The sequence below is a fragment of the Elgaria multicarinata genome, chromosome 8, assembly GCF_023053635.1.
Source record: "Elgaria multicarinata webbii isolate HBS135686 ecotype San Diego chromosome 8, rElgMul1.1.pri, whole genome shotgun sequence".
NCBI lineage: Eukaryota > Metazoa > Chordata > Lepidosauria > Squamata > Anguidae > Elgaria > Elgaria multicarinata.
The window spans coordinates 66,414,774-66,440,082 of NC_086178.1; the positions used below are offsets into that span (position 1 = coordinate 66,414,774).

The following is a 25,309-nucleotide window of genomic DNA, read 5'->3' on the forward strand; positions in this document are numbered from 1 at the left end:
AAAAAATCCCAGGATCCATTAAAAACCCTGTCATGTGCTGTCAAATGCCTAGGAGTAAAGGAAGGTCTTAACCTGGTGCCGAAAAGATGACAATGTTGGCACCAGGCGGGCCTTGCTGAGAAGGCCTCTCCCTTATTTCCATCCTCTGAACCTCCTTTAGGGGAGACACTTGGAGAAGGACCTCAGATGACAATTGTAGTGTATAGATGGGAGGTGCTCCATATCAAGTATTGTGGTGCCAAGCTGTGTAAGGAATTATAGATGAAAACCAGCACCTTGAATTGGGCCTGGAAATGCACAGGCAGCCAGTGCAAGCAGACCAGAATTGGTGTTATATATTTGGACCTTCAGGTCCCTGCTCTCAATCTGGCCTCCGCATATTTCACAGCCAATAGCTTCCAATCTGTCTTCAGAGGCAGCTCCATGTAGAGCGCATTGTAGTAATCTAACTTGGAGGTTACCAGAGCATAGACAACTGAAGCTAAGTTATGCCTGTCCAGATAGCCACGAACCTGCTCTTTCAGAAAGAGTGCATCCCCATCCAGAACAGGTTGCGCAGAAGTGAGCTGCAGTGAGCTTTGGTATCCATGCTCTGGGAATCTCCAGACTAGACTACTACAATGTATGTGGGAAGAAAGCATGACTTAGTCCAAACACAGCCGGTGCTAACTGGAACCAGACGTCGGGAACACATTGCGCCACTGTGTAAAGAGCTCTGCTGATGTCCAGTCCATTTCTGAGCACAATTCAAAGGGCTGGGACTCACTTGTAAAGCTCCACAAGTCTTAGAAACAGAATACTTGAGGGAATATCTTCTCCCACATCAACCTGCCTCTACATTAAGATCTTCAAGGCACCTTCTCCAGGGGCACCTGCCATCTAAAGTGAGACAGAAGGCAGATATCAGGCTGTAGCACCTTGCTTGTGGAACTCCCTCTCCAGAAAGTCTCACCTGATGCTTACCCTGATGTCTTTAAGGCATCGGGCAAAGATCTTTTTTATAATTTTTCCAGGCTTTTAACCTGATACATTCCCTACCACCACCTTACTGTAATTATGTTTTAACCCTTGCCTTTCTATGTGCGTATTTTTGTTGTATTGTTTATTAGTTATTATAAACTACACCGGCAATTGGATTGAAGGTTGGTATAGAAATGTTTTAAATAAGTAACAAACTCATTGGACTTCCTTCTCAGCAAATATGTGGCGGATTGGTTTGAACGTCTCCCACAAGTTGCATTACTTCCCCACAACGGGACATAGAAGCTGCAGTGATAGAATGACTGTGTCAACTTATTGCAGTGTATTTTATTTCTGCCTTTTCTCTTGTGTGACAGGATGGCCGAATAGCAGTGAAAGCTTGTGAAGGCCTCATGCTTCTAGTGAGTCTGCCCGAACCAGCTGCTGCCAAATGTTTGACACAGAGTACGTGCTTGTGTGAACTGCTGACAGACAGGCTGGCCTCTCTCTACAAAGCCCTCCCTCAGTCGATGGACCCTTTGGATATTGAAACAGTGGAAGGAGTTAACTGGGGGTAAGAATATTGCCCTAGCTTATTTGAATGACGTTTTATGCCTCGTGCATGTTAGGTGAGGCATTTCTAAACTACACCTCGGTAAATGTTCATTTCCCACCTCATGCTTGAAGTGGATTATGTTTAAGGTGACTCTCAAAAAAATAAAAACTTCCAAGCATCCATAAAATGCAGGCATTATCGAAGTGCTTAGTTAGAAATGTTACTTCTAGTTATACTGTGATGTGAACAAATACTAAACATATCTGTTCTCCCCCCCCCCCCCCCAAACTTCAGCTTGGATTCCTACAGCCACAAAGAAGATGCATCTGCTTTTCCGGGGAAAAGAGCCTTGATTTCATTTCTGTCCTGGTTTGATTACTGTGATCAACTTATTAAGGAAGCTCACAAGGTTTGTGATATGTGCGTTAACCATTATCTGTGTACAATGCAAAGCAAGTTTAGAAGATTATATTTTCTAAATCAGGAAGGCAACCTCTCTGTGCCCCCTGTTTTTCAGACAACTGCTGTTGCCATGGCAAGCTCAGTGAGAGAACGTTTTTTCATTGGCGTAATGGAACCCCAGCTAATGCAAACGTAAGTAGGGTTTTTTCCATTTAAAAATGAGGTTGGCTATTCCCCCCCTTTTTTTTTAAAGGAAGAACTCATGTCCCTTGCTAAAAGAAACTTTCTTGTGATCAGCTCAGAGATTGGGATTCTCACATCAACTGCCCTGTTACATCGTATCGTTCGTCAAGTTTCTTCCGATGCCTTGGTGCATGAAATGGTTTGTTTTATCCTTGGAGAGCAGAGGGAGCCAGAAAAACCTACGGACATCAACAGACACCCCTTGCGACATTGCTTAATTGAGCACTGTGATCACATTTCAGATGAGGTAAGAAATTATAATATACCATGTACACAACAGTGTCTGCCCAAATGTCAAGATTGGTATGATTACACTTGTAAACAACTGAGTTTAGATCATTATTAATGACTAGATCCTTCAAATATTCAACAACACACACACACACACAAAAAAAAAACCCTGGCTTTGCTCAAGCAGTTCATCCTCAGACATCCAATATCCAAAAAAAAAATGCATTGAAACTGCTGAGCAACATCGCAGTCAAATTGCTACGGTTTCAACTGGTTTTCTATTCCTAGGGGAGCATCCGTTTTGAGGGAGAGTAATCCACTGAATATGGCGCTGGATTACAAATATCTGGAGGTCCTGGGTTCAGTGTAAAAGGGAACAACTCCCCAATGGGGAAAAGTTACAATGTCTGGGACAGTTTAGCTTGGGAAAAAGGAGAGTTTCTGGAGATATGATAGAGGTGTACAGAATTATGCATGATGTGGAGAAAGTGGATAGGGGTTTTCTCCCTTAATAATACTAGAATTCTGGGTCATCTCATGAAGCTGATTGTGGGAGATTCAGGACAAATATAAGGAAATACTTCTTCACACAGTGCATAGTTAAACTGTGGAATTTGCTACCACATGATGTAGTGATGGGCACCAATTTGTATGGCTTTAAAGGGGGATTAGACAAATTCATGGAGGATAAAGCTATTATTGGCTACTAGTCCTGATGGCTATATGCTACCTCCAGTATCAGAGTCACTATGCCTCTGTATACCAGTTGTTGGAGAACAGACACAGGTTGGTGCTATTTCATTCATGGTCTACTATTAGGTTTCCCTTCGGCAGCTAGTTGGCCATTGTGTGAACAGAGTGCTAGACTAAATAGAGCCTTGGTCTGTTAGATCATGGCTTTTCATATGTTCCTATTTTCATATAATCATAGAATAGTAGAGTTGGAAGGGGCCTATAAGGCCATCGAATCCAACCTTAACTCACGGGGAAAGATGGGGTGGTTTGTGCTGGTAGGGAATGCAGGACTAGTATTGTACTTGCTTGAATTTTGTTGGCAACATATAGACCCAAAGCTAAGGCCATGGAAACATCTCAGGACACCTTGAGACCAGGTGCTTTTCATACTTTTTGTCCTCAGCAGGGTGACCCACCACACTAACTTGTGATCCTTGTTCTATCTGTCAGGGTTTGAAACTGTAAAAAACTGACAGTTGATTCAGAGAGCTGGTGATAGTGGTGGGGTGGGTGGGTACGGTGGAATATCTGAAAGAAAGGACTAGCAGCACTTCTAGAAGGTTGAGTCTAGGAGTAGGCAGAGTAATGAGAGCCCCAAAGTGCTGGGCAGGCCAAGAGACTGGAGTCAGGCAAGACTACGATCAATCACTCTGTTTTCATGGAGCCTTCTTCCCAGACTCCAAAGATCAGCTATGAATTCAGATAGACTCCAGACTTACAATTTCTTGCAGTAAGTTACTGTTCTTTGGCCTTATGCAGTTGTTGTGAGGATGAACATAGAATATTGTAAAGCACTGCAGAAAGTGATAGATTATTATTTTGGGAACTATTAGTTAAACTGTACGGACTGCAGTGAGGTCTGCGTGGGTGTAGGACTCCAGGGTACTGTTTTATTATCTTTTCTAATAATTAAAAAGTTTGCTTCTCCTTATATAAAACCTCGGTTATAGATTAGATTTTGCTCCAAGCTTAGGTAATGGTTGTTTGACAAAGCAAAGCTTCTCTTTCCAAATATTGATTGCACTAAGTGTAAAGTATATATACGTATAGCTTGGGGTTGAATCTTTTGCCTGCTACTCTGTCAGTGACCTGCAGTTAATAGCACAAAGAAGATACCTGAGAAAAGGCCAAATATTAAACATTACAGAATAGGTGCAGCACTGTAAAGATGTGCACAGAATCTTTACTTTTGGTTTCTTCCTTCATAGCCGGATTGCTCCTCTTTTCTCCACACACATAGGGGCATGCCAGCAATCTCTCTGTACATGGAAAGAAAACAGAGTGATCTGGCCATAGAGGAAGAAACCCAGGCCTAAACTACACCAAGCAGGATATAGCACTATGAAAGCGGTATGACAACGGTATATGGTATGTGTCAGTGGGCCCCAACAGTTGTCAGTGCACTTCAATACCTCTATAAAGCAGTAGTGTGGCTCCTGCCTTTTATATACTGTTTTCATACTGCTCTCATAGTGGAATATCCTGCTTGGTGTAGATTAGGTGCCTGCCTCTTCTTTCATTGCCGGATTGGAGCACCCTTCTTGGAGGGGTGGGGCTTTGGGGAGGGGGATCTCTGTTTCAGTGTCTAATATCTCTTTCTCTTCTTTTAAATTCTGCAGATCAGCATAATGACACTAAGAATGTTTGAGCACCTTTTGCAAAAGCCTGATGAACACATTCTTTATAACTTGGTTCTTAGAAATTTAGAGGAAAGGAACTATACAGAATATAAACCACCCTGCCAAGAAGATAAAGATGTGGTAGAGAATGGCCAGATAGCAGGAGCCGTGTATGTTCTCTTTCTTTTCAGTGTCATTTTTCCTTTCCTCTTGTCATTGAAGAGTTCTGCAATACCTAGTGTACCTTTCTGCTGTCATTTTCAACACAGAGATTGCCTTTTAGATTAAAAAGGCTTTTGTTTTAATGTGATTAAGTAATGTTGAATCAAGATATAAAATTACTGTTTTAGGTTGCATAATGAACTCTTACATAATCCAGCATTTTAACAGTTTGTGAGTAAGAGAAAACTGGAAGCAAATTCTAAATGAATTATTGGGTTGTTGTTTAGAACTGAAGAGCTGTGTGTTTTTAAAATATATTTGATAGTATTATAAACCACTTTAAATTGTTTCTCTGCATTCAAAGATGTTTTATACCAAGCCAAATCATTGGTCCATCGAACTTAGTATTGTCTATACCAACAGCACCAGCTTTTCAGAGTTTCAGACAGGCGTCTTTCCCTCATAAACACACATTAGGCCTATGTGAACCTGCCCCCTCCCTTTTCAATTGATCTACTTGGCCTTGATTAAAGAGTCAGTGTGGTGTACTGGCTAAAGTGTCAGATTGTGAGCCAGGAGATCCGGGTTCTAGTCCCCACTCGGCCATGGAAACCCACTGGGCGACTTTGGGCCAGTCACAGACTCTCAGCCCAACCTACCTCACAGGGTTGTTGTTGTGAGCATAAAATGTAGAGGAGGAGGATTATGTCCTCCACCTTGGGTTCCTTGGAGGAAAATAGGAGGCATATAAATGCAGTGATGATGATGATGATGATGCAAGAATACAGCCTGCAAGCCATTTTCTCCTTGTTTTGTCTTAGTGACATTTGGCTCTAGATTAAATGTCTTGCAAGAGAAAGTGTCCAGTGTTCAGTGCTTTTCAAAAAACAACAACAAAATTTCTTCTGTCCTTGTCTGGTGCAAATTCACAGAGATCTGGAAGAGGATCCGTTATTTACAGACCTTTCTCCTGATACCATGTTGTCAAACCAAGAGTGGCTTAGTGCTTCTCCACCTGCCAGCCCAGATCATCCCAAAAATGATGGGAAGACTGAAGTTCATAAAATTGTAAATAGGTAAGTTGAGCCTAACAATTTTTTAAAAAAATAATAATTAAAAAAACTATAATATAATAACAAATTCTCTTAATTTTTCCTTGCACTGGTTGAACTGTGCGCACACACGCACATACAGTCCATTAGCAAGCAGGATTGTAAGGTTGATAGTATTACTCTAGTCTTTAATAATAGACATGTATGTATTGCATTTTTGGAACTAGGAGATCGCATGGAGAGCAGATTAGTGGGTCACTTTCATTCCCTGACGAAGATTGTGAACAGCACCTTAATGTCAGGTATAGGTACAAGGCCGGCCTTGTGCCTAGTGGGTAGATTTATTAGGAAATGGTTAGAGAATGTTAGATATCTCTGCAAGCTTATTTCTAAGAAGTTCCCATGGGAGTAGCTTGTTCACTCCCATGGGAACTTCTTACAGAGATAAGCTTGTAGAGACATCTGACATTCTCAGACCATTTCCTTATTTATTTATTTATTTATTTATTTATTTCACTTATATACCGCCCCCATAGCCAGGGAATCTACCCACTAGGTACAAGGCTGACCTTGTACCTATACCTGACACTTGTCGTGTGGGAGAGACCATTGCCTCTCTTTTGGGGGTGGGGAGAGAGGGAGCAAGGGAGGGAAGTGTGCGCACGGGAGAGGGGGAGCAAATACAAAATGAACAGTCTGCAAGGAATGTAATTTATCTGTCAGAACAGCTCTTGATGCATCATTCCCAATGTAAATTCCACCTAAAATCTTTGTCCTAGTGCTACAAGCCTGTTTTCATATATTCAAATGTATTTCTTCATTCACATTATATTGGGTTTAATTATGAAATAACTGTCAAACACTGTTATGAAAACTGAAAAAGTGTGTGCTTAGGGTGTAGAACTGAACCTCAGAGTTGTGCCATGAGAAACTGAAAAACAGAAAGCTTAAAGAGAAACATCTGAGAGAAGAGAAACTTGCCACTAGGTGCTGCTGCTTTTCCTATAGCAGGTGGCTAATAGGAAAAATCAGTTCAAATTTCTTTTGAGTGTTACACAAAGAGCTTTTGTTTGGTTGGTTTTGCACAAAAAGCGCGTGAGAGAAAAGAATTTGTTGCAAGATCATACTCGCATATTTTGTGCAAAGTCAAAACCAGCAGAGGCCCTCAATCAGAAGGTTGGATTGAGACAGTCGCTGGTTTCCCTCCCCTGACATGCACATTCTCCCCCAGGCAGGTCAATTCATATTTTATTTATTCAAGTAAAGTATTCATTAGTAAATATTAATAAATATTGGAAGAGTAATTAATTATTTTGCAGCATTTTCAGATAGGAGACATAAATTACATCTTAACACAGGAATTCGAAATACCTCTGTAATCAATCCATGTAAAGCAAAATAAAAATGAGATTTTCAAACAAAGGGAAAAGCAGACAAAATTTGATTTCTTTACAGATGTGTAGTAGTGGGAGGGAAAGGAAGGGTATTTTGGCTGTATATAGGTGAGTGGGTGAGCAAACTAATATGGAATGGGATACAGTCACGCAGGGCAAAGAAAGGTTTGTTTATTTTTATATATATGACACTTTTGGGCCCTTAAAGGGACACAACATGGCTTACAGTAAAAAGAAAAAAAGAGAACAATTTAAATATAAGAAACCAAGAGCAGAATAAAACAATCAAGGCATAATCAACAGGGGAGACAGAAATTTCAAACCGGACCAAAACCTAGGCTAAATAAAAAGGTATTGAGTGCTCACCTAAAGTTTAAAAGAGAGGAACCTAGCTGGTCTTTGCGATGATCTTTAGAGCTGACAAGTTTGCAGGACTCAGCATCAGGGCTGTGTGCATTTTCTGTCCACCCTCCATATTCTGTTGTCAGAATAAATTTAACAAATGAGATCTATGCCTGTATTTACTCTCAGGTATGCTTTAAGGTGGATTCCTGCATTGAGCTGAGGGTTGGACTCAATGGCCTTATAGGCCCCTCCCAACTCTGCTATTCTATGATTCTGTGATTTTATTTTGTTCCCACACATTTCCACTTTGGGGGACAAGAAGGGGAACCATAGATGGCAACAGTAAACTAGCAGATTAGCTGATTAGCTTTCCTTCTTACACCACTCAACCACCCATTTACCCCCTCAGGAAAAAATAAAATTATACCGAATAAAAAAGTGGGAGCTGCACTCTTGGCTGAGAAAAAACTAGTTCTTTATTTTCCACGGCACACTTAAGTAGTGCTCTGTTATGGGACATACTACAACAGTACCACATGCTGGGGTAGGTCAAAAGAGATTAGGAGGAGGGATGTAGTAGCCATAAAACTGAATAAAAGCAGATACACATATACACATTTTAGTATGTTATGTAACTTTTCTTTTTAAGAAAAAGAAGAGGCTTTTTAAGAAGAGGCTGGACAGCCACCTCTCATGGATGGTTTAATTGGTTTTCCTGCACATTACAGAGGTTTGGACTAGATGATCCTTGTGGTCCCATCCAACTGCATAATTCTATGTTTCTGTGATTCTATGAAAATGGGGCAGGGAGAAGACTTATTTATTTATTATATTTCTATACTGCTCAGTAGCCGAATCTCTCTGGGCAGTTTATAAAAATTAAAATGTAATCTGTCTGGATGAATATCAACATGCAAAATTGTAATGAAATCTGGATATGTGTGTGCTGTTACTGCGATGCTAATGTGCCACCTGAAGCACCCGGGAGTCAATAATAAGGCAGCTTTCCCTTTCACTGCAAACTCTCAGTACCTACATTGACAGAAATGCCTCAGCTGATTTCTTTATCTGACTTAATTACACGGCAGTATCCGTAACCGCTTATGTCAAACAAGGGCTTAACGGAGCTTGGCATTACCATTGCTATAATGGTATACACCCAGGTTATATTGACTTGTTTCTCTTTTCAGTTTTCTCTGTCTTGTACCAGATGAAGCCAAATCTTCCTACCATGTTGAGGGCACAGGTTATGATACCTACCTCAGAGATGCCCATCGACAAGTAAGTGATAAAAGAAAAATGCTATCTAGTGGCTGATGCAGTGGACTCAAAAGTGAGAGAGAGCGAGATGCAGATAAAGCATCATTATTTTGTTAATAGTTAGATAACATATATTTGTTTAAACTAACATGTTTTATGCCGAAATAGTATTCTCACTGAAGCCCCCTCATATAAGTGAACATAAATTTAACACACCTTTTCTCTTTCGTATGCAGTTGTTTACAAACAGACTGTACTATTTCTAATGTTTTCACTCCATTATGTTCTGAGACAGAAGTAGGCAACTTGGCACCCTCCAGATGTTTTGGACTACACTCCCATAAAGCCCAGCCAGCATGAGAATTAGTCAGGAATTATAGCACTTGTCATCCAAAACATCTGGAGGGCACCAAGTTGCCTAGCCCTATCCTAAAGTCCCAGCTCTGTTCTTCAGTTTTCCAGTTTGTGTGAGAGTTCATTGATTTACAAACCCACAGAGAGAGAGAAAACAAATACATATCATATTTTATTCGCTAGTACAATGTTCTAAACCTGCATTTTTCTCTATAACACTGCTATTTATTTATTTATTTATTTATTACATTTCTATACCGCCCAATAGCCGGAGCTCTCTGGGCGGTTCATACTTAAGCAGATATGTGCTGAACAATAAAAGGGGATAGTTTAGGTTAATTCTGTCTGGGTCCCAGCAACAACCCTAAATTGTGCTTCGCATATAAGAGCCTAATTTTGTTTCCCCAGTGATGTGTTGTGTATTATTATTATTTTGGAGACCATTGTATTTTAAATTGATACTTTATTGAAATGAGTCATATTGACAGTGTATTCAAATTTATTGGTGGTGGTGGTGTGGTGGTGTATGTATGTGTGAGTGAGTGAGAAAGAGGGGAAATATTCTTTTCACAGGAAATAAAAGTTGTGAGCTATTTACAGTGTTCTAAATGGATTATACAAGGTTTAGGATATATAAACCTTATATAAAGTTTTAATGCAATTAGGATAACCGTAAGCAATGACCTGGTTCACACATCACCAACTACCCATGATTAACAAACCGCGGGTTGTTGGAAATGCAGCAGGGGTGGGTACGCTGGTTCCACCCACTTCCGTTACGATAAACAACCCAGGGATGCCCTGGTTCGTTTATGTGGCATCTGAACCTGGAACTTTGGGTTGTTGGAGATAAACAACTCAAAGTTTGAACCATGTTCATCTCCCAGAAAACCAGAGTTCCAGGTTTGGACATCAAGTAAACACCCAGGGACGGGTTGTCCCTGGGTTGTTAATCGCAGCAAAAACAGGCATTCATGCAGAAGAAGCATGCAGACTCACTTCTGCTGTATTTCCAACAATGCATGGAACCAGGTCATTGTGTATACTGGGTTTAGTTTGCCTTTATATTTATCCGCATTCTTGTCTGTGGCAAGATGTTTGACAGAGGCAAGTCATTGTGGAAAAGCTACACAAGTTAACATAGCCATGGCTTTTTAAAAAAATCAGGGCTTAGCGCAAGTAATGTGCAGTTTTAGACATGTAGTTTTGATGTGAATAATAGTGTTGAAAAAAGAGAAATTTCATGTTCCTGTTTTGAAACTTCAAACATATTTCTCTTTCGAAAACTACAGCTCTCCTTAATTGGAGGACAATTTGAACTTGATTGCATCCTTGTAAATAATTTGTTGGTAATAGTCAAAGAGCTTTAAGTATGTGCAATGGAGTGAAAGATGGGCAAGGGAACTGAATAAGAGCTACATAGATATGCAGAGTGATAATTTTTAGAATGTTGTATTCCCAGAAAGAAATGCAATATGTATCCAGCCAAGTAGAAAAGATTTCCCTTCTGTTCTGAGTTTTGCATTATTGTCTTTTCAAATTCCCTAAAGCTGTTACAAAATACAAGGGTTATACGGGTAGATGGAAGACCATGAAGCAGTGCCATAGTACTCTAAACCTGAATGCAGAAAAGTGTGTTCAGCTGTGTTGGTGGAGTGTGTGTGCCTTGAATGAAGGAAAGAGCATGATGCCTTCAGAGTTGAATTATGGTGACATGCTGCTGGTTCACCCCCATTCACACCTGCCCAAACTAAAGGGCATGGCTATTTTTGTTTAAAGAAGTCTCCCAAAGACTGCAAAAGATTACAGTGACCCAAAGCTCTGTCCTTGTCCATTTAGTCCAAACAGAACTCTACAAGGCTTTCAATTGTGGAAGTAGAAGCCAGATACAATACAGCCAAACAGCCAGTGGGTACAAATTTGTAAGGTTAGTGGGCTGGTTCAGACATAACACCAAACCATGGGTTGATGCTGCATAAATTAGCCTGTAATTTCTCTCGAACGCTCCTCCCCTTATGTGTCACAATGTTCTCCCTCCTTCTCTGTTTCATGTCAAGGTATAGTTTGCTGTTTCATCTGAACTGGCAATTTAGGATTGGAGTTCGCCCAGAAAATTAGGATCATACTGTTAGTGTTTTGTTTTTTAAAATGGAATTATTTCCTGCTGGACAAATTAGCAGGCTATAGTTTGACAAAAGCAGGGGCAGAGGGGATTGCAGCAAGTGAGGGGAGAAAAAGCATGTGAACTCGAAGGTCCTTTAAAGACAGGGTTTTTTATTTTTAAAATAAACTCTATTTAACAAAGCGGTTTAAAAAAGTTAAATATATATAAAAAAAACATACAAGTCAAATAGCGTTTCTAATAAATACACAAACACAATTTCTGTAGATGCCGAACCGAGCTTCTAGGTCAAAAGACAGGTTGACCTAGATATAATGGCTATCTGCATTCCTCCTCCATGTGTGAAGCCTGGGGAACCCTGGAGCACCAAACTTGACTTACAGGCCTGAGATTCAATACCCCCTGCTTGATAGTAATAACAGCCATTCAAAGGATACTTTTCTAGTTCATAAACGAGTAAGCTTTTGGTTTTCTGCTTCCTCTAGTTCCGGGATTATTGCGCCATATGCTTACGATGGGAATGGCCCGGCTCTCCTAAAGCTTTGGAAAAGTGCAATTTAGAAGCTCCGTTCTTTGAAGGATATTTCCTGAAAGTACTGTTTGATAGAATGGGCAGAATACTTGATCAGGTAGGTTTGCAGCTTTTGATGCTTTCTCTTCTGACGTGGTGCTTTCTCTTCACATGATCATATCATTTCTTCTGGAAGTCAAGTTGGTAGCCACATCCTAACCAGTGCTACAGAACCATCCAGAGAAAAAGAAGCAGTTTCTGCATTCCTGGAGGACATTGTGGGCATACATAAAAACATTTTCAAGGGAACCCACGACTCCAAATAGGAAGGCTAAAAGTTGCACATGCCCTGGAACCTGTCAGAATGAAAGCAGAGAGCAGACACTAATGCTCAGTGTGTTAGATGGCCATTAGAGTGAAGGGAATCAAGTCGCCTGGCTCTTAATTCTCTTCAGCCTCCACTCGTATGGGAGGGCAATTGAGGTTGCGGGGTGTGCAGAACATCGCAGGTACCTTTCCAGTCCAAATTCTCCCCACCCCACCCCCAATCCCTTAAGTTGTTACGGAAATCTGCTGCTGCAGCTTAAAAGATACTGGTAGGGACTTAAGAACTGAGAGAAAAGTGCTTCCTCCAACTCAAATTAGCCTTCCTAAAGGGCTATTTTAGCTGTGAAGGGTGTGTATGTGCAAGCCACCCACTTTAAAGATGAGGAGTTTGTTTATTCATTTATTTTACTAACAATCCCACCTGTTTTTAAACAAAAACACTAAAATATAGAAATTAAAATCACATTTTAAAAGGTAACACTTTTTGGGGGGCCACTCCAACCATTTTGTTTTCAGGATAAAGCAGGGTGACCATATGAAAAGGAGGACAGGGCTCCTGTATCTTTAACAGTTGTCTAGAAAAGGGAATTTCAGCAGGTGCCATTTGTATACATGCAGCACCTGGTGAAATTCCCTCTTCATCAAGACAGTTAAAGCTGCAGAAGCCCTGCCCTCTTTTATATCTGGCCACTCTAGTATAGCTGTCTCAGTCATGTGTAAAGTGAAGGGTACAATGCCAGCTGCAAAAGAGGCATGGAGGCCGTGGATGCTAAATGTAACACCAATCCTGTCTCCTTCACCCAGTTCCTTCCCCTCTCCCACTACGGGAGCCTTTCTGTGGGGAAAGTGACACTGGGGGTTGTACTGAGGGATAGTCAGCACCACCATCCTCTGCCTGAGTACCCCTTTTGTATTCCATGTGTCCTTCTTGCTGCTTTACACAGGTTTGCTACAGTTCCATTGATGATGATGATGATGATGATGATGATGATGATGATGATGATAATTTATTACGTTTATATACCACCCCATAGCCGAAGCTCTCTGGGCAGTTTACAAAGATTAAAAAGATTGGATTAAAAGACTGAACATTAAAAACCAATATACAGAATTTAAAAACATAAAAAACAGTTAACATTTAAAACAAATTTTAAACACTTAACCAGGCCAAAGCTTAGTAGTAAAGCAAATGCTTTGCATGGAAAAGGTCTGTATTGGCAACGTTCCCTAGAGCTAAGCCATTTCCAATTACTTGCTCTTTAAAATGACCAAGTAAGAAGGGACCAAAACGCCACAGTAGAGCAGAAGAATCGAGGCACAACCCCCCAGTCTTTTCAGTAGAAAGGTTCACGCAGCAGGAGATGGGAAAGTCCTGAGACCTCAGAGAGCCGCTGTCTGTCAGAATAAATATAAGTCTGGCCTCACTTAAGAAATGTACCAGTTTAGTCCTGTGTGCAAAGAATTGGATCTACTCTGGCACATGTGGTCTGACTCTTAGACTTTCATCTGAATGTTCTCATGTTATAAAGACTAGAACCGGAAGCCTTTTTCTGTCCTGTTCCCTTCATCTTCTTCTAAATGTTTAGCAGGAAAAAAGATAACATTGAAGTGGCCTCTGTTAAGCACACATTCTACCCATGTCTCATTTTAAATGAATATTGGATTTGAGACTTAAATCTGAGTCTCAACAGCTTTAAGAAAATTAATCTTCATACATATGAAAATCTGATCCCAGTGATGAGACTCAAATCATTTAAAAAAGAAGAAGAAGAACTCCTTACTTAAAGATTGTCAGTGGAAAAAGTATCTAATAGTGTTGCGCAAAAAAAAAAACAGCTTTGGGTTATTGTGGCATAGTGTCAATTTGATATAGTACCTGTCAGAATGACAAAATTTCTGGATCAGTCAAGCATGCTGCTATTCTCCCTCCTGTGTCAAGGGCAATACTTGATGTACAGAGAATTAAAATACGCAGTAGGATGGGAAAATAACTAAACCTCTTTCCTACCTCCCCCACCCCAAATCTGTTAATTCTGAGCCGAAATGATTGTTCCTCCTTAAGGAGAAAATCATTCTAAAATGTTAATGTAAGCCAGAAATGGAAAACTTGGTCCAATCAGATCAGATTAAAATGACAACGTTGATGCAGTAGTTGTTAGTTAGCTTAACTATTATACCACATAAAAACTTTGTTATGATTGAATACAATTTTGCTGTCAAAGACTTTTAATTTTTGTGTAGACTTTATTAATGCTACATGGCATGTTTTTGATTTGTACAAATTCAGCTTCTCCTTCTCCTATTCCATTATAGAGAGAGAGGCTTTGGAATTCTGAACGTAACCCCCCCCCTCAATTTTACAATTACGCAAATTGAATGAATGGCCATTAAGTTTCTAAGTTTCCAGAAATCCAGTCACAGGTATTCACTATTATGCTAAAACAAATAAAACATGGATGTAATTTAGTTCTAGACTCCATGAAGCCTTTTGGATTTCTCTGATTTTGTCTTCCCCTGAAAATCATTCCATGTGGATAGGCTAGGAATTGTTCCATCTAACTCTGGATGTCCCTGCAGTTAATAAGCAAGTGGTTACCAGAAAGCAGTAAACAAAAATACTATTACCACAGAAAACATTTGAGATCACAGCTCATATTGCAGTGCCTTGGGCTACCATTGGAATATACATGCAGTTAAATGATTCTTTTTTCTATAGAATTGTTATTTTATCCACATGCAAATGTGTGTACATTTAATTGATCAGTCATCCATTGAAAGTCATATGATTAATCAACAAAAATATATTTAATTGGGTGAGAGCCCTAATGCTTCCCACTATTTAACAAACCAGGGCTAGTGGTGCCTTTATCCTCAGTAAAGCTGTACCCGGAGGATGGTGTTTCAAGTCAAGTCCTATTCTTGATTGACTGAGCCAAAGCTATCTCTAATTGCAACTTCAACACTTACCGTTGCTCTCTTAGTTTTCCCCTTGGCTGCTGGGCAGCTCACATCCTCCTCCTCTTGTCTTCTTATCCCAGTATGGCTAATATCAATGGCTGTTTGTCAGCCACCTTGTGTCAGTTCACTATGTTACGGATATGGTTCGGTGGGCTGTGAATCATTCTGCTACCACCCAAACTGGGGAATTCTTGCATCCATGTTCTTGGTGGCTGCATTTCTGGCATCCAATTTTTCTTGCTAATGGAAGACATTGCAAAGCAAAGGGTAAAATGGGCTTCTTGTTGGTAGTCCAAAAGAAAAAAAGATTGCTAAAGAGTTTGAAGAACCAGCAAGCAGATGAAAGTAAGGGAGAACTTTAAAGTCAAGTTCAGCTTGTGAACTTTTTAAGGCCAGCTTTAAATTCAAGGCCAGTTTGTGAAACCAGTTGTATATTTGGAAAATGGATTCAGTTCAGCCGCCAAGATTTCTAAGGGCTCATCCTGAGGGCATCTTTCCCCCACTTCTGGGTTATATATAGTGATAGAACAGGGGCTGTGAGATAGAAAGACTTATCACTCTCTCTGTGCTGAACCCTGCCTGCCATTTGAATGGCCAGAACCACCGTGGAGATTGTCTCAATCCCAGTATGGTTTGCAGGTGCCATACAAATAGCCTCCCACTTGGAAGCAGCTTAAACAGTAACCACAGCTCATCCATTGCACACTTGCTTCCTGTGTATGTTTGCAGTTGGAGCGGTATTTTTTCACACTGATTGCTTTGGATAAATAATTGTCCAAAACAAATGAAATTGAAAATGCAGCAATTAACTTTCCTTGTGTTATGTAATGGGTTTTCATATTTGTGCAATATCCTTCTACCGTGGTTAGTGTGTCAGGGTATTCAGAACAATGTGCCTCTGCATCTGATGGCTATCACATATTGTCAATTTTGCATGTGAGAAAACCCAAAGCTATTAATGTTGCACGTATGTATTATAATGAATGTGAAGATTTGGGAAACATTTGTTTTTGCTTTTTTCCCTACAGCCATATGATGTCAATCTACAAGTGACATCTGTATTGTCCAAGCTTTCCTTGTTTCCACATCCACATACCCATGAATACCTCTTGGATCCCTATGTAAATCTGGCTTCTGGCTGCCGCTCTCTTTTTTCAGTCATTGTCAGGGTGAGTAAAGTGCCAGAAAATATAAAACTGCACACTGTTGCTGCTTAACAAATAACAAATACCAAGCCACTCACTTTTTCTTTCTGAAGAGCCATCTCCTCATCTACTAGTTATGACAGATCCAGTCTGGCACCCAGTGTGCAGTAACTTTGAGGCTATAGGTAACAGTGCAATCCTATACATGTCTACTCAAAAGTAAGACCCATTGAGATCAGTGAAGCATACTCACCTGTAAGTGGTACAAAATAGCAGCCTATTTGTTATGCAACCTTTTCCCTGCATAGTTATAATCTCCCTCTAGAAAAAAAATAGCATTTATGAACCTTGATGTAGAAAACGGCAAATGTACTGGAGTATTTGTAGGGTAACACATCCATGTTAACTGCAGTGAGTTGATAGATTGGCTGTGTTTGGATGTCACACTGTGTTTGGATGTCACACTAAACCACGGTTTAGCACAACAAGAACAAGCCTAGCCTCCTCCCTTGCTTGCACACTGCCCCTCCCTGTCTAATAATATGTAGACAGCTGAACAGTGCGCTAGCAGTAGTAGATACTGTTCCGTTTCATTTCAGTCAATGCTGTTATGTATAATGTGCAGGTCGTTGGAGATCTCATGGTGAGGATCCAACGCATACCCGATTTCACGCCTAAACTTCTACTGGTCAGGAAGCGTCTCCTTGGCTTGGAACCTGAAGGGCCTATGTAAGTATATTACCAATCCATCACCAATGCATTACAGATGGTTTCCAAGAGGCATCATGTGTAGCCTTTAATTAATTCCTCATTTTCTTTTCACAGAGTTGACCACATGACATTACTAGAAGGTGTGATTGTATTAGAAGAGTTTTGTAAAGAGCTGGCTGCAATCGCATTTGTGAAATACCATGCCTCGTCCACACCATAAGCAGATACTTTGAGTGTCCAAACTACAAGATTTGTCTCGTGTTTCAATCAGAAAGACTGATAACAGTTCCTAGGCAAGGAAGGAAAAAGCATTGGCATATATTTGGAGGACTCCTATGGGACAAATTCAAATTGTAGTGCTGGTTTCGTATTCATTGACAGTCACCATATGGAAATGGAAAATGGGTTTTTTACTCACAACATAATCAAAGGGATATCAGCAGAACAGAACAAGCTCAAAGAGCTATGCACATCAGGACTTTAGTTTAAAAAGTTCCCTTATTTTAATGACCTTCTAGGAGGGAGGAATTTTTATATCCTTTAGGGTTCATAGGCTTTTAAAAAAAATAGTTTTTGTCTCAGCTGAGGTGTGTTTTATCCCTTTAAATGAAAAACAGCCAGTGATTAAAGCATTCTAAAGTATTTCACACAACGTAGAAAAGAAAGAAGAAGCTGCAAATGCATCCACAGCTTAAAATGAGATCATTTTTCTTTGTATATATTTCATGTTGTTTGAGTCCTTTATCCATTTTGGGTTCCAGAGTATCGCTGATGTGTCTGTTGCACTAGAACAAGTGGTGACAATGTATACCCAAGTGCTGGTTTTCTTTGAATACTTCCTTATTCTCCCTTGTTAGGTTGCATAATTTTATTGGCCTTCTGTTTTGAATTGGAGCCCTGTATTATTTATCCAAATGTCCATTTATAAGAATATTAGAGGGTTTTTAAGATTCTTCTATGATCAATTGGCTGAAGAGTATCTTGTGCCTTGATGATTAGCAGTATCAATGTTTTGTGCTTTTAAAATACTTTATTGCTTAGCTCGTTTGAATGACTGTAGCCTGGGATAGCTAATACACCTTTTGGCTGATGCCACTTTTTAATAGTCTATATGGATTCAAATTCCTTGCAGGCTGTTGCATGCCTTGGGTTGCAAACTTATAGTCTTATTGTTTGCAACAGGAATCCATTATAAGCCAAGAAAAAAAAAGATTCTTTTATTTTGCTTTTGTCAGACGTCAAGTAGATTGGTCTGCCAGACAATCTAGGGTAGATGTAAGATGAGGGACCAACTATCCCTCTCTTTCTTTCCTCTTACTCGTCCCTTCCAGTTCCTCATGTACTGAAAACTCCAAACAAGTATGCTGTCTACCTTGAGATACAGATGTTCTCTGTATATGCTTTTTGCTCTCACAAGGAAAGCAGAAGATTACAAATGTTCACTTAAGCTGGAAAAAAAGCTAATTTGCAGTTATTTTAAAGAACTAATTTCCTGTTATTGAAAGAATTCTATGGAAACAACAAAACAGAACTTAACGTCTAAATATTTTTAATATATTTATCTCATTCTTGGGGCATTTAGCGTAACTTTACAATCCATTCTTTGGAATAACTTTTTATACACTTGCTGCCTACTTCAGATCTCATTTGGAATGCTGGAAATTTGATTGAATTTTGTACCGACAATGTGTACAATTTCCACACCTGCTGTGTTCGAGTGTTGTGGAAATTTGCTAAACATGAGGGCAAAGCAGGACAATTTGACCAAAGATAGCTTACATACATAGGCCTACATGGGGAAAATTCAAACCATGTTAAAGGTTGTAGAACAAAATATAGGGCTGTGTTTATTACAGGAGAGACATGGCCATGGAACAGTAGATTTATCTGAAATTGGATAATGAAAATACCTTCCTCTCTAACAGAAAGTAGCACAGTCAGGATTTTTTTAAATGACTTTGTGTACTAAAGCTACTGATTTTGGCTCACAAATGAACAGGAGAAAAAAATGTAAGAAAGGCTTATCGTCTTCTTCCTGAGCATCAGACAGACATGAAGAAAGAAGTAAATTATCTATCTTTATGGAAACAAGCCAATCTAAGAAGCTTTGTTACATTTTAAGAAGTGCAGGTAGCATGACTTACATAGTCAGATAGGTATAATTGTGATTAATGCACACATGTGTTAATCTAGTTTTCTAGTACAACGGAGCTTGAGCAAGTATCTGCAAATCAGCCACATGCCTAAATCCTGGGTAAAATTCTTGAGACTTTGGCACATGCTACAGGGTATAAAGCCAGATTATTCTCAAAAAACTATAATTGAGTCCCACAGGAGTGAATAACACTTTCCCAACAGTACTCCAAAATAAATACGTGGCAGCCTTACATTTTCCTATTCAAAAGTATAGAGAGAGATATTATCTCTTAAACAATCTCTATTTTATTAGAGCCTTCTAATTCAATACAACTATAAAGTTATTCCAACGTATGTTGGATTAAAGTCTAACATTTAGGAAGGGAGGTTGTAACGAATATATCTGTTATTTCAAGCAGGATATCTAACATTGAAGTTCAGTTTGCTTTTAAAACATCCAAGATTCAAATCCAACTGTATATGCCGTACGTGTTAAGGAAGTTCTCCAAATATTCTTGTGTTCAAGGTTTGTTTAGTTTGCCAGTAAACCTGTGATGTCATTTCAAGACCCCAGTTTTGTTCCATGTCCTTTTATGACATAAGATGTGGATGCTTTGTCATAATATGTGTCACAAAATTAGGAAAAGCTTTAAACTTTTTTTCTTGGCATGAGTGATGTTTTTATGAACCCATAAATTATAGCAGCAGCCTTTTATTTTTGTAAAAATCAATTTTCTTCCAAAATGGAACTTGTTTAATTTTGTATCTTTTTGTTTTTCATGCACTTTTATTTTAAAGGCTAGTTGGGTCCTTGGTTGAATCTATGCATGTCAGAACCAACCCTATTCTGTGTGCGTGTCTCTGTGTGTGTATGCATAGATGGATGGATGGTTATTTATTACCCTCCAGTAATCGCAGGAGAACATACAGACTCTCCAGAATTACTGAACAACCACCACTTGTAAAGATGTTAGTGGTAACTTTTGGGTACTTGGTACCATTACAGATGCAACCAACAGTGTTTATATATGTGAGTGGATGAGGAAAGCTGGAATTGTTCGGTTCTAGGAGACAGACCCAGTTTTAATTTTTACCCTAATACACATTTTTGTAAATAAAGGCACCTTTTCACCTTTCCATCATCTACTGTATCTATTAGTTTCTGATGTTGGAAATTTTTTAATAACATAAGACTTACAATAGAATAGCCATTTCTCCTTAATCTATATTTTGGTTATAACTGTACTTGTCTTATCTAGTATTCTGATCTTCTCTCTGTAGCATTCTGATAATATAATGTATTCATCAGTGCAATATCAAAGCTGTGATACAAAGCACAGCTTCAGCCTGGTTGTACATCACCTGTTTACGTGTGTATATTTGTATACTAATGGACTGAAACCCAGAACTTGCTTGCAGTATTGTCAGGGCAAAGATCATAACACTAGGTTATACAGGGCACAGTAATCATGGTACAGCTTTACAAATGCATGGTATTTGCTCTTCAATTGCTGTAGAATGCAGCAAAGCTTGCTGTCATTTAACTGGGCAGGAGAATGTCTGAAGTCCAGAGCAAAAGTTACAAATTCATTGTTATTCTCCATTATATGAGAAATTAACATTAGCATTTCTTAAACACATCTGCGTAACCAAGATTGATCACCCCTGTGCCCTGTAATCTAGCGCTACAAGGTCTTTCTGTCTCTATACACTTTGGGTTTCCCCTCTTCCTGTCTTGTTTACATTAAACAGAAGTTGTTCAGCAAACCTTTCCTATTGAGCTTTGTGTAGTTCGTTTGCTGACAACATTTGCCAAGGCGTAATAGACCCATGAGGAATGGATGGAATAGTCACATTTCAGAACACAGAGTGATAACTTGTGTCAGCAAATTCAATTCAGACGTTTTTGTGGTCAAAAAGCATGCATGAAGGATGAAAAGGGATATTCTTAAAAATAAATTAATATAATTTAAACAAACACGTGACTGCTTATCTTTGCAGATGCCTGTGCATTATGAAGTTTGGATTCAGAGGAAATGGCCAAAATGACAAGATTTTACATTTATGCTGAAATTTTGTCTCCTTACGCTCCCAGCCAAGAGGCCCTCAGGGCTAGCATTACATGGTGATCTTTCCCCGATATTGGTGGCAATCCTCACTAGCTTAGAGTGATAGCCAATATTAGCCTTACTTAGAGTAAACCCATTAAAATGAATGGGTTTTAAGACTAAAATTGGATACAACCCATTTTTCTTCCCTCTCTTTTTGGTCTTAGGACAGTCTTCCTCAAACAGTTCTCCATCAGATGTATTGGACTACAACTCCCAGAACTCTGCAGCCAGCATTTTATTTATATGTTTCAGATACCTTTACCTACCTTCTTATGGAAATAATCAAGTTGGCTGGGAAATTTGGATTTCAAACTATTTTGGGAACGAATACAATAGGGTGTTTAAAGAGAGCACAATAAAGTGTTGAGGGAAAACAAATCCATGTAAAGTGCAGTTGAGCATGCTCCTTGCTCTCGCATCTCTGGTACCTACACAGGCACACATGGAATCAGCCAGCCACTGCTCTCTTCTCATAAGTACCTAAAAAGTGCCATGCTGGATAAGACCAAGAGTCCATCTAGTCCAACACTCTGTTCACACAGTGGCCAACCAGCTGTAATCTAGAGGCCCACAAGCTGGACATGGTGCAACTAGACATGGTGTAAAATGAGTGTTGGAGAACAGATGCTTAAACCTAATAAGACATGCCACCCCAAAAACAAATCCCCTACCAAGATTTTTGCGGTCATTAAATCAGCCAGCACATTTTGCCAGCACGTTGTATTTTATGACAGTAACTAGCATTTCATCACGTATATCTCTTCTACTGCATTACCTCTTTCTAAAGATTGCACTGATCCTCTTCTTTACAGGTTCAGACATTTCTCTTGCAAAGCAGAATAGTATTGTATTCCAATGAGCCAGGACTCAACGTGGACCAGTTCAATTTAGATGGGCATCTGAAGTATCAGAGCCCTTCACTGCAGAATTGTATTCCGTGTAGCAAGGAACGGCAACCTTTTAACCCCTGAAAGCCTCATTCCTTGGGAGAAAGTATCCAGGGCCTTAGCTAGACCTACGGTTTATTGCGGGATCATCCCAGGGTCATCCCTGTTCATGTAAATGACACACAGAGGATCCCGGGAGCAGGCAGGGACGACCCCAGGACGATTCCGAGATAAACCTTCGGTCTAGCTAAAGCCCAGGGATACATAGGAAGGACTAAGGCGGATGGGGTCAGAGTCCTCTCACCCACAACCCTTTCTGTTCTATACCCCCACACACACCATTCTATGCCCTACCCCACTACACACATTAAGATTTAACTCTTCACCCCCTCGCAATCCAGATGAAGACTCTCTTTGTCTCCCCCCCTTACTGTTAAACTTTTCCTAAGTTTAATGACAGCATGGTAGTGGGGGAGACGTACCTTAATCAGGATTAAATCCTCCTCCAGTGATTTCCCTCCCCCTACCCTGTGCTGCTCTGTTGATCAGTGCTCTTCACTTCCTGAGATTATTTGTACAGAGGTGTTTGTGTGTGTGCGCGCGCTTTTAATTTGGAGGAGCTTTAAAAAAATGTGAGGACCCCCACCAGTATGAATTGCATGTATAGAATTGCATTGTTAGGGCATTTGTTTAGCCTTCGTTTTCCTTCATTGTTATTTTAAATTGTTTTGGGGGACAAATTCCCATGAGAACTTCAATGTGCAGAACTTTTTTTTAAAGACCCAATTACATAGTAATTGGCTAGACTTGAGAAAGATTAATTTGTCTGCAAATATTCCATTCATCGATAAAATAACATGTTTAAAGGAATGACTTCAAGGAGGGGGGAGGCATCTTTTACTAGCTCACCAAAGGTAAAACTCCTGCTGCAGCCACTATCAATCAGACAAGATGCCCTCAACCTCAATTTCATTGATTCACTAGCATTTCCTCAGCTTAGGTTAACACCGAATGCCAGCCTCTTGCCTCAGTGAACTTAGTAAAACCACTCAGCGGCAGAAAGGAATGATTATCTCACCTGGTCAACTGTTAAATCCTCCACTGTGGATCCAGTTATACAGAGTATCTCTCTAGGGAAGGCAATACAAAGTCAATCAAGTGGTATGTATTACCAGAACATTTAAAAATTCCACAATGAAGAGGTTATTTAAAGCAATTTTATTTCCGGGTCTGCCAGCCCACCATTGCACATTGATAATTGAGCATGCTATTAAAGTGTTTTGTGGAAGACAGCTTTTTAAAAAAATGGGGATAAGATAAGGCAGAGGCTGCTAATAGGTGGGTTTTTCTCTTAAATCACAGCTTTGGGAAATGGTGTTTATCTTCATTTTTCAAATATTGTTTACTCTGTGAAGGTTTTAGAGGGGTTACAGTTAAACCATGCCTCTTGGGAGGGAAGGAGGGCTGTGATCTGCCTTTTCTAAATAACACAAGGGCTTCACAGTACTGTGATTTAAATCTATCTTCTACAGTTTGAGTTTTCCATGCCAGTAGGGTTTTTTCCTTGCAATTTACTTTTTTATTGATTAAAAACCCGGTGTAAAGTAATTGTGGAAAAATTATAGTTTGTCAGCATGACAAACATGGGGAAAACCCATGTAATGAGTACATAGCACAAAATGTATAACATTTAGGGTGCAATCCTATGCATGTTTAGGCAGAAAAAAGTCCTACAACTCTTAGCATGCGGGACTTTTTTCAGTCTAAACATGCATAGCCTTGTATCTTCAATCACTTAGCTGAGAGCGATTTGAGGATAGAAGTGCTTGTCTGAGTCATGGAATTCTACGCTGTTTGGTCTTTTATGCAGTGTTACACTTTCATTATGTGTTTTATAGTCATTGAATGTTAATTTGTGACTTAGAAAAAAAGAAGCCCTCGTCATAAACTGCCTCAAAAACTTTGTCATGGGTTGGCATATAAATATAGAACATAAACCACTTGGAAGCTGCTTCAAGCTTCCTAAAGGGAGATCTAGATGCTAAACAAATTGGAAGTGAACAGTTAGAGTAATGAACCAGATAATACCAAATCCTATTCTGTGATAAGCATTATGTAACCTCCAAATAGGCTGCATACACTGTGATTATGACCCTGAAGTCCGTGAGCAAACTGGAGTTAGTGATTTTAGGGCACAGTCCTATGCACGTTTAGACAGGAGGGGGGGAAACCCTACAATTCCCAGCATTCCCCAGCCAACTTTAGAACACAGTCTTGGATGTGTTTATTCAGAAATAAGTCCCACTATAGTCAATGAGGCTTACACCCAGGAAAGTATGGGCAGGTCTTTACAAATCAGTTCTCTGTCATGGAAATTATCTGGAGGTTACCGCTTGCTTTAAAAAATGTGAACTACTCGAGTGAGGCAATTCTATAGGCAGATGAAATGAGATGTGGTGTACAAAATCAGATTGGGGAAGGGGGAAATAGTAGACAAGCCCTTTTAAATACATTCAGGACATAATAGTCATGCATTTGAGGGTTGGGTTCTCCCCCTTCAGTAGCTCTCTGCACTGAATTGCAAAGTACAATTATATTATTTTAGCCAAACTTCAAGCATCAGCTTCCATTTGAAAGCTGATAGCTGAAAACGATTCCTGGTCCTTGTGAAATAGGTTCCACACCAACCAATTATTGCTAGTTTTGATTGCTAAGATCAGTAGATAGTGGGGGCAGGAGATCAATTTGAGATGATTGCACTTTGCCTTGATTTCTTTTTTTCAGGGTGAGATGGTCAACACCAATTAATGTCTAATCATTGACCATCATGTAATGAAATCTGTCAAAGCAGTTTCAGTGACACATGCTATTACATAGCCTATTTGGTGGTATTGACGATAGCCTTTCAATGAGTGCTTAATAAATGGTTATAATGAATGGAAGGATTATCTTTTCGCATTTAATTGTGTGAAAAAATATCTAGATTGCCAATTATGTTGACTTTCCAATTCTGCTTTAGGAATTGATTTCCTGTTTTCTTCAGTATGAAAACCCCACAATTATAAGTACTATAACAGGAACTCTACTG

The 25,309-nt window shown here is 39.6% G+C and overlaps 1 protein-coding gene across 2 annotated transcripts in view; it reads left to right on the forward strand.

The window, feature by feature from the left end:
- Positions 1–18,540, forward strand: part of FHIP2A (FHF complex subunit HOOK interacting protein 2A) — a 38,347-nt gene extending 19,807 nt beyond the window's left edge. For both annotated transcript variants that reach the window (XM_063132698.1, XM_063132697.1), the window contains 11 exons: positions 1,338–1,534; positions 1,811–1,925; positions 2,034–2,110; positions 2,216–2,408; positions 4,747–4,916; positions 5,841–5,984; positions 8,890–8,980; positions 11,921–12,064; positions 16,260–16,400; positions 17,002–17,105; positions 17,202–18,540. In XM_063132698.1, coding sequence (XP_062988768.1) covers positions 1,338–1,534; positions 1,811–1,925; positions 2,034–2,110; positions 2,216–2,408; positions 4,747–4,916; positions 5,841–5,984; positions 8,890–8,980; positions 11,921–12,064; positions 16,260–16,400; positions 17,002–17,105; positions 17,202–17,307 — 1,482 coding nt within the window. In that variant the 3' untranslated portion in view covers positions 17,308–18,540. The remainder of the gene's footprint in view (positions 1–1,337; positions 1,535–1,810; positions 1,926–2,033; positions 2,111–2,215; positions 2,409–4,746; positions 4,917–5,840; positions 5,985–8,889; positions 8,981–11,920; positions 12,065–16,259; positions 16,401–17,001; positions 17,106–17,201) is intronic.
- Positions 18,541–25,309: the final 6,769 nt, after the last annotated feature.